General features: G+C 38.6%; 2 protein-coding genes across 2 annotated transcripts; both read right to left on the bottom strand.

Annotated features, from left to right (window-relative positions):
• Positions 1–2171: 2171 nt before the first annotated feature.
• On the bottom strand, positions 2172–5630 carry LOC133716867 (uncharacterized). Its single transcript, XM_062143514.1, has 4 exons — positions 5316–5630; positions 2836–2938; positions 2643–2748; positions 2172–2520 (listed from the first exon to the last, which is right to left on the bottom strand). The coding sequence occupies exons 1-4, from the start codon at positions 5628–5630 to the stop codon at positions 2172–2174; spliced, it is 873 nt and encodes a 290-aa protein (XP_061999498.1).
• A 414-nt stretch (positions 5631–6044) lies between these two features.
• On the bottom strand, positions 6045–10058 carry LOC133716866 (uncharacterized). Its single transcript, XM_062143513.1, has 3 exons — positions 9928–10058; positions 6757–6859; positions 6045–6641 (listed from the first exon to the last, which is right to left on the bottom strand). The coding sequence occupies exons 1-3, from the start codon at positions 10056–10058 to the stop codon at positions 6045–6047; spliced, it is 831 nt and encodes a 276-aa protein (XP_061999497.1).

The following is a 10058-nucleotide window of genomic DNA, read 5'->3' as shown; positions in this document are numbered from 1 at the left end:
CCAAACCCGCTCCGTTAACCCGGCGGATCGTTGATAGCTCGATCCAAATCCGTATCCGCCGGGTTAACGGATACCTGATCCGCCAATCCGACCCGTTATAATTTCAAATATTATAAAATTTTAAATAGTAATATTAAATTTATATCATGATACCTCATAAGATATTAATAAAATATTAAAACAACATGAAAAGTATCACCAAAAGTAGAATTACATTATCAAAATTCTTAATGCTTCTTGGAATCTTGGGTGATAGACTGTTCCTTAGATTTCTGCAAAAAAATTGTATTAGAAATTCTTCATATTTTATATTTTATATATTTTAAAAATAATAATATATTAATAAAAAATAATATTTTATTATTACAAAAACAGGCCGGATCATTAACGGATCGGATCGACCTAGATCCGTATTTGATCCGTTAAATAAACGGGTTAACGGATTCGGATCATTAACGGATCAACGGATCAAAACTTTCGATCCAAACCCGTCCAATAGTCACGGATATGGAGCGGGTCCGGATCAAAATCCGGTCCATTTACAGGTCTAGTGCTCGCGTCTCCATGAGGTCGCGCATCGCTATCTGTAGTGCCATAGTTGGATCGGTGGTCATGACTGATCGAGTCTCGGTGCTCAGGCTCTGAAATTAGAGTGTGTTGGATCTCGCGGCCCGCTGCTTCGCAGGGCGGGTAGACGTTGCCGGTGTCGTGATTGTTGGTAGTCATCGATGTGTTGTCCTGCCAACAAGGATCGAGGGGAGTCATTCTAGCGCCAAATGTTTCAGTTGTCTCGAGAGGGACTCGGTCCAGCTGAACACGTGATGTATCGGTCTGCTACTACCACTATCGGTCTCGCTTATCTGCAAAACGGACAAAGGTCAGAGGGAAGACCGGGTGTGCCGACCTTCAACGCTCAAATGCCTAAGTCAGTATCGAGTAAGATAATGATAATGCAAAGTGATAGTAAACAGTTACCTCTTTAGGTTGTTGGAGATGACCTTAATGTAGCATGTTTGTGGGAGCTTGGTTCCGTTTCTTTCGGTGTGGGACGCTTGGGATCCCGATATCGCCCCGAGGGGTATCGGCCCTCGGCTGAGAGCTCATCTCGCTGGTGTATTGGCGATACGAGTCTTGTGCTTAGGAGGTATGTGCATACCAACAGTATTATTTGTTATTAAGACCCAGTTTGGTATTGCAGTTAGAATAATCAGTTGTAAAAAATCGTAGCTGTGAGAATAATCAGCGGTTAAATAAATATGTTAAGTGTTTGGTAAACTGTCTTTTTTTAATTGCAATAATAAAAAAAAAAGTAGATTGATATGTTTGGTAACCTAAGTGCAAAAACTGCAGTAATTTTATGTAATGACCAAAATAGACAAAATACTTAAAAAAATATATTTGAAGGCCTGAAACATCTTTTTATTTTTATTTTTGCTCCCTCTCACTTTCGCATATACCAGAACCTCATATATATATATATATACTATTAATGGAGGCCCTCTTTTGGTGTCAAAGGGTTTCACCAAATTTTGAAGTGTCTATTATACCCTTTCATATATTTGAAGGCCTGAAACATCTTTTTATTTTTATTTTTGCTCCCTCGCTCTCACTTTTGCATATACCAGAACCTCATATATATATATATATCTACTACTATTAATGGAGGCCCTCTTTTGGTGTCAAAGGGCTTCACCAAATTTTGAAGTGTCTATAATACCCTTTCATAACATAATTATTAAATTAAGTCAATAAAATATAAATAGATAAAAATGTAAATTGAAATTAAAAATAGCCAAACCACCACTATTCTTTTTTTTTTTTTGAGAATGCAAACCACCACTATTCTATGTTCAAAAACAAAATAAAAATAAAAAACTATTCATTTTGGTCGACCATTTTCCTCTAACACAATGTCGATCACCCGCGAAAACGAGGGCATGCTGCTACTATATATAACCATAACCTTATATATATGATCAAACAAAACTTTATTTAAAGACGTTAAACAACTTTTTATTCCTCTCTCATTCTCTCTTTGCATAAACCATATATAAATATGTGTGTGTGTGTGTGTGTGTATAATAGCAGAACTTTATGTATATAATCAAACAAATGTACTAGTTAAAAATAAAATCCACAACCTGCATGAAAAGTAAAATAAAGTCTTGTATCTAAATAGGTGCACCCATTAAACTTGAAGCAATATTGTTTCTCAATGCCTCCATTTCTCTGGAAACATGACCGTGACCATTTTGTGCATCATCCTCTCTCCCAATCCCTTCAATGTCAAGGTTTTCACTTTCGTCAAAAACACAATCACGTCCGGAATACCTTCTTATATAGTTGTGAAGTGCCATAGCTGCTATAACAATTTTAACTTGCTTATCGAATGAATAACTTGGCATGTCCAGTAAAATATTCCATCTTTTTTTCCACACACCAAAAGTGCGTTCAATAACGCTTCTGAGGGAAGAGTGTGCGTGATTGAATACTTCTTTATAACCTGTTGGTTGAGCACCCCTGCGAAATTCAGGAAGATGATACCTTTGACACTTATATTTAAAAAAAAAAAACCCCACCCCATTCCCACCCTGGATGGGGCTCGAACTCCTGACCTCTTATATATGAGACCAAAGCCTTACCACCTCACCAAACACACACATCCAAAAAACTCCTGACCTTTGACACTTATATGGTAACAAATACTCTTTATTTGTGGGTATCCTGCATCCACCAAATAGTATTTTCCTGAAAAAAAAAAAAAAAGAATAGGTCGATCATAATTTAAAGTGTAAGAACAAATGCATAAATCTATATATATTTTTTTTAAATTACCATTTGTAGGTTTAGGAAATTTCAAAGTTGGATTATGAATTGCTGATTGGAATATTCTTGTATCGTGGGCTGTGCCTTCCCAACCTGCACATGCGAATGTAAACTGCATGTCAAAGTTGCATACAACCATTATATTCTGAGTCAGTATCCCTTTTCTACCAATGTATGGTACTTGATTCGAAGGTGATATAGTTGCACGAACATGTACGCCATCTATAGCTCCAATACAATCCTGCATAAACTATGATATTTTAGGGGAAGTCTAAGGTGTGTTGATGTTTGTCATATATCAACTTTTTAATAAATATATATTAAATTAAATTAGTTGGTGAAACCTGCTGTACAGGTCAACAGGTTATCCACTTATAATTTGACATGTGTACTTAAAAAAAAAAAATTACCATACTAAGTACTCATTTATTGTGAGAGGCAGATATAATATACTATATGTGGAACTTTAGAGTATACCTGGATTCTTTTTCTATGATACTACAGCAATTTCTGCAATTTATTTTTCTATGATACTTGAAACAGCAGCTGCAGGAATGAATATTAGAACAAAAATATATAGTGTGTAATCGGGGAAGAAAATGAAGCTAGCTAGTGATGAAGCTTTCTTTCAGGCTATGCTAGAAATGCATCAAAAGTAGATAAGTCACAGTCAACTATAGGAGCAATTAGTAGAGTTAGATAAGTGTAGTCTTACGCCTCTGTTAGTTTAAGTTGGAGAACTCCCATCATGTTAAGTTAGTACTAGTTTCGTAATGTGAACATAGGCCAAGCAATGGGAATCACGGATTTCATAAATCCTACCGAACCTGGAAAGCCTTTGCATGAGGTCAGTTTTGTTACATGATTTATAATGAAGACTAGACCTACTACCAGATTAATTAGGAGATTACTTGGTCTTTCAAAATTTTGTAACCTCGGAAAGCAATTGAGAAGTGAAAAATAAGGATCAAAACTTTCACTATCATTGCTTCATTACTCTATTGATATCATGTTTTGGGTTGTGGCGGTGTTACAAAGTACTGAACAATTTCATCACACCAACATATTTGGAAGTGCCACTAGAAATCATGCATTCTATTGAGTTGGACAGTGAACACGATTTATAGACACAATTACACAAATACTTGCATGGAAATTTTAGTGTTATCCATTAGGACAAACACCCGACTCTCAACTCTTCTCATCCCAAGGCAAGGCTTGGGCATATATATAGGATCTGATTATGACCATCCACTATTAATATATATCAAAACAATATGCACCTCTTCTAGTGTTGAGAACAAAACTAGTATAGCCGTGGTAAAAGGTTAAAGCGCTGAAATGATGCATCCATCTAATCCAGTACACACCAATAGGATAAACATGCAACATGAAACAAATAACCAAGAAAATTTCTGCATGCTCCATGGCCATAGTAAATTAGCATACAAATTTCCAACTCCCAAATTTTACTGGGGTCCAAAACTTGGGCGTCTAAAACGATCAAAAACTAAAGACTAGAGTAATGAATGTGAAAGTTTTGCTTCATTACTTCATTACTCTTTTGTGATGTTTTGGGTTGTGGAACCCCTCTGTTAGGAAATTCAGGACTCTTCCACAACCAACATTCGATCATTATTGTGTGGACTATTTTCCCAAGCATGTTGATATCCCTCTCTTATTTGGATTCCACCCAGATCTAAATGACTATAAGGTAATAAGGATGATGTTGCCTGGTTCCATCAAAATGGAGGTTTATACTCTTAGCACAAATTCTTGGACGATTATTCAAGTCATGTCACCTTGGCTCAATACTATGAAGTTTTCTACTCGATCTGAATTTTGGAATGGAAGGGAATATTGGCTTGCTACGAGAGATTTGGGATGCATATATCAAAGTCATGATTGGGATCTAATCTTGAACCCAAATAGGTTTAAAACATTCAAATCAGGTCCGAACATCAAATTGAAGCAAACAAGGATTACTTAAGGTTGACAGGAAGCAAACAAGGTTAATTGAAAAAAAACTTACCGGCGTGCTGCGACATATCCTTCCTAGATCAAGCTCTTCCTCCTTCCTATTGACTTCTCCTCTTCAAATTAGGGTTTTCTCTTAGAACAAAATTAAACAAAAACTGAATGACTGTTGTAAAAAATGGACGAGTAATTTGGACGGGGACAATATTCTTCCTTTAATCTTCTCTTCTCCTTTTCAATTTAGGGTTTTCTAAATTTTTTTTTTTTTTGATATGTAATTGGGAATCTTAAAAAAAAAAAAAAGTAGATACAGGTTACCTGGTAAGCAGGTTACCACTATTGAAATATTCCAGATCGTCAGATATATTCAACTTTTAATTAAATCTAACGGTCTTAAATATTCAAAAAACTTGATGTATGGCATACGTCAACATATACTAGAATTTTCCGATATTTTATACCACGATACTTTTTGTTAAAAAATAAAAATTAGTACAAGAAGTAAAACATACCTTAAAATGAGGCATATATCTAGAATCTCCCAGTATTTCTGGTGGAGTGCTTTTGAACTCAGGATCAGATGGTTTTATGAATTCTTTTGCCATATCACATACCACATTTAGCATTTCACTAAAGTACCTACTAACAGTCTCGCCAGAGTGTTGAAATCGCTCTTGTACATTTCTGTTTCCTGCACCTTCTTCTACAGTGTACAAAAACATTCCTAACTTCTCAGCTATACTTATTCTCTGTGAGCCCTTTACCTTATAAATATTCTCCAAATCATCACACAATCTTATAAATACATCTTTGTTCATCCAAAACATGTTATGACAACGGCTTTCATTCCCTTCTAGCAATTCCATCAACCAAATTGTACCGGTGTATGAAGAATTCATACAAGGGACTTTGTGAATATATTTTTCATAATAGAGTTCTATAACAGAAGCACAAATGCAAATAATTCTGTTAATCTCCTCCTCTCCTCTCCAAAAATGTCCATATCCAAAACCTGCAATTTATACTAATATCCATCAACCAATCATGTAGTCATATGTGCTAAATATTCAAGGCAAACAAAAAGTAATAATAATAACACTCAAAGATGATACTTATTGAAACAATAATCAACAAAAAAATGTCAAGATCAGAATAATGCAAATTAAATGAAAATAAGGTGCAACACAAGAAAGATGATACATCTTCTTGTAAATGTTACTATTAATCTTCCTCCTTCCCATCTACTTATTATTTTCCCTTTCTTGATCACGAAGGATAAATTGAAGCTTCATCTCCGGATCTTCCATCACAGAAAACATTTCCCTCTTCTCTTGGGAGCAAAATAACTCAGTTGCAAACCACCACAGTTGGCTACCAATCTCTATCCCTGACAAACTTTCAACTACCTTCATTACTTCGGAAACACTAGTAGATTGTGAACCTTTTATCAATGCTGATGATGCGGTACTCCTAGTCTCAACTACCTCAACAAGACGATTAATTTGTTGGGACAGTTTTGCAGCACCTCCCATTTTGCCTCTTTTCCTTTTCAATTCTTTCGTGTCAAGTTCACAATTTGCTCGCTTCTTTCCTATCTCTTTGGTAACTTGAGCTAACTGTGGACTTTCATTAGGGTCAAACTCCTCGGAATCAAGATTATCTTCCAACGCAATAACTTCATCCATTGGAGCTTGGCTGTTTTGAGGTGGTGGTAGATCAGATGAAGGTGCCCAAGCATATTTACCGGTAGCTACAACACCATTGAACATCATATCTAACTTCGCCTCCATCTCAGGATTGATGCCTCGAACAAGCAATTTTGCATATTGCGGATTTATCTATATTTCATAAAGGTAACAGTTAGTATGGAGACATAATACTATCAATATATATAAAAATAAACAACATAAAAAAGTAGACACTTTTAGTGCTCTTAAATTTCTTGCTGCATACCTGTATTTTATTTCTCCACCATTCTTCTGATGCATCGATAGTATTTTTAGTGGGATTCCAACCAAAGCCAGTATCCACATTGACAGTATGTATATCTCTGTATCTAGATCCTCATATAGATACGTAGTAACCACATCCATAAGCTGCATGTTCAGTTTTTCAGAAACTACCAAACGGACAAGGTAGCAGAACGTGATAACGTCCATTACGGGAGAGTAGGTCTCCTCGTAGTCGATTCCAGGGCGTTGTGAGAAGCCTTGCGCCACAAGGCGAGCTTTGTACCTTACAATCTCGTTTCTCTCATTACGCTTTCTAACGAATACCCATTTATGACCAACTGGTTTGGTGTTGGGTGGTATTGGCACAACTGGCCCGAATACCTTTCTTTTCGCTAGAGAATCAAGTTCTGCCTGGATCGCATCTTTCCATTTTGGCCAATCAGCTCTACATTGGCATTCATCAACGGAGTGAGGTTCGATGTCATTGGTCTCAATAATCTCACGCGCTACTGAATACGCGAATACATCATCGATGATGATGGAGTTTCTTTCCCAACATGTACACTAGTGTAATTTACAGAGATCTCTATGTTCTCAGGGATAGGTCTGACATTGAGGTGTCCCCCAAAGATGTCTCTTGGACATAACCATAATCCGGAAAATTCTCATGGGATGGATTTTGAGTATCGATGATCAAAGGATTTGTTTGTGCCTCATTCGCTCTCTTTCTAGGGCGAGTATCCTTCGAACAAATCGGTCCACCGCGCTTCCTCGCGGAACCTGCGGCCATAGACGCCACATCACTGCCATTCTGGGCAATGGCGCCATCTCCTGGTGTCACTGGAGTGGCATTACGTCCAGTATTTGGGACGTTAATCCTTGCAGGCATGTTTGCAGCAGGTATATGTGATCTCGTCACTTTAGCAACATCAGAAAACGCATCAGGCAGAGTATCTGCTACGTTTTGGAGCTCGATTATTCTTTGCACTTCAAGTTCGGACTGTGCGGTACGAGGATCAAGATGAGACATAGTGGGGACAGACCACAACAATTCTTGTCGTTCGTGTTGAACATCTGTGTTCTTATCTCCCCCTAACGACGGGAAGACTGTCTCATCAAAGTGACAATCCGCAAATCTAGCGGTAAAGAGATCGCCTGTCAAGGGTTCAAGGTAGCGAACAATAGTTGGAGATCCATATCCAACATAAATGTCCATTCGTCTTTTTGGACCTATCTTAGTACGTTGTGGCGGCGTAATAGGCACATAAATGGCACACCCAAAAATGCGTAAGTGCGAGATATCAGGCTCGTACCCAATCACTAGCTGTAACGCAAAATAAGGTTGGGTGGCAGTGGGTCGTAGACGAATTAGCGTTGCTGCGTGCAATATTGCATATCCCCAAGTGGAAACAGGGAGATTGGTGTGCATAGCCAATGTCCGTGCTATCATTTGTAGTCGTTTGATAGTGGCTTCCGCGAGACCATTTTGGGTATAAACATGGGGAACTGGATGCTCTACATCAATCCCCAGTGACATGCAATAGACATCGAACATTTTCGATGTAAACTCTCCAGCATTATCAAGTCGAATTGACTTAATTGGGTGGTTTGGATAGTGAGCCCGTAGACGGATAATCTGGGCTAGGAGTTTATCATAAGCAGTATTTCGAGTGGACAATAGCGCGACATGTGACCAGCGTGTCGACGCATCAATCAATACCATAAAATATTTAAAAGGTCTGCATGATGGTTGAATTGGTCCACAGATATCCCATTGGATTCTCTGTAAGAACGGAATGAGTATTTTGGGATCCTTTGCGTAGGACTGTCTCGGTCCTAATTTCCCTAAGGAACAGGCTTTGCAAAATGAGCGAGGGGCCTTAGAAGCAACCAATGAGAATTTTGGTTGGGCCTGAGCATCTGAATCGCTATTAGAAGCAAAATTTGTGACTACATCACCCATCATGGTGTTGGAACCATGGGAAGTGGCACCCATGGCGCCATTTCCATGGGTGACGCCCTTGTTGGCGTTGTCAAGGGGGACATGGGTGGCCCTAGGCCTGCGGTGGACGGCGGCGGCGCCAAAGGCAGCTGCAGCGGCGGTCACACTAAGTCCAGGAATCAATCTTTGATTCTTGCTTCTTTTCGCTCGAAAGAATGGATGTCCGTGTGAAGTTTTTAGTATACGGATCATCATGTCACGACCAGGATGTCCTAGTCGGTCATGCCAAAGCCAAAATGTGTCAGAATCCAAGAGATCTTCTCTTATGAGTTTATTGGATTCAATAGGTCGAATGGTAGTGATATAAAGTCCACTAGATTGACACATAAGCTTCTTTAAGATGCGCTTTCGTCCGCAGTCATTAGAGGTAATGCAAAGGAACTCTTTTCCGTTCTCAGTATGCGTTTCCGCATAGAATCTGTTGGCTCGGATATCTTTAAAGCTCAATAAGGTTCGATTCGCCTTAGGAGCGTAGAGAGCTTCTGCGACATTAATCAAGGTGCCATTTGGCAAAAGGAATTGGGCCATTCCATGTCCTTGAACTAATCCTGATGGCCCAGCCATCGTAGTCACAGAGGAATATGTAGGCAACATCTCCAAGAATAATTTCCTATGGCGGAGAATGGTGTGCGTAGTCGCACTATCCGCAAGACATTGCAGTTCTCCAGAATCCATTCCTAAAAGAAAAAGCTCGTAATTAAAAAGGAGTCATAAAGAAAAGAACTCAACTTTTATTAATAAGCCAACGGAATTACATCGTTGTCTCTTTCACTAGAGAGAATCTAATCCAAAAAAAACTAGCTAATGCAAAACAATGGTAGTCGTCTAACTTCTTTCGGTAGCTCTAAAGCAAATGTGACCAGGTGAGTAGAGAGATGTCGGTGGAGCAAGGCTTGCTTAAGTACCACTTATCTCAAAACCTTCCTAGACATCACACTTACTTTGGGTGAGCCTACTTTGAAGAAAAACTAAACCATTGGCATTTACTACAAAAATAATATGGCAATTGCCTACATCTCTTGGAAAATCAAAATCGCCAGTTTCTGGATCTTGACCCTTGAAGTCTTCCACCCTTAGATCGAGATTGCCATCTTAATCTTCTTGTTCCATTTAATGTGCCTCCCTTGCTTCATGATACATCTTGTATGCGTTTGCAACATTCTGGGATGCCTTACACTTCCTTGCCCAATGTCTGGGTAGTCTACACCTAAGACAAGCATCTTTATGGTCAGGTTCCATTGATCGAGGCGCTTTAGGAGCACTTTGGGGATGGCTTCTCTCTTTGGTGGCATCACCACCAT

This window comes from Rosa rugosa, chromosome 6 (genome assembly GCF_958449725.1).
Source record: "Rosa rugosa chromosome 6, drRosRugo1.1, whole genome shotgun sequence".
In the NCBI taxonomy this organism is placed as follows: Eukaryota; Viridiplantae; Streptophyta; class Magnoliopsida; order Rosales; family Rosaceae; genus Rosa; species Rosa rugosa.
Note: the sequence above shows the minus strand (reverse complement) of the source record. Positions and strands in the feature narration are given on the sequence as shown.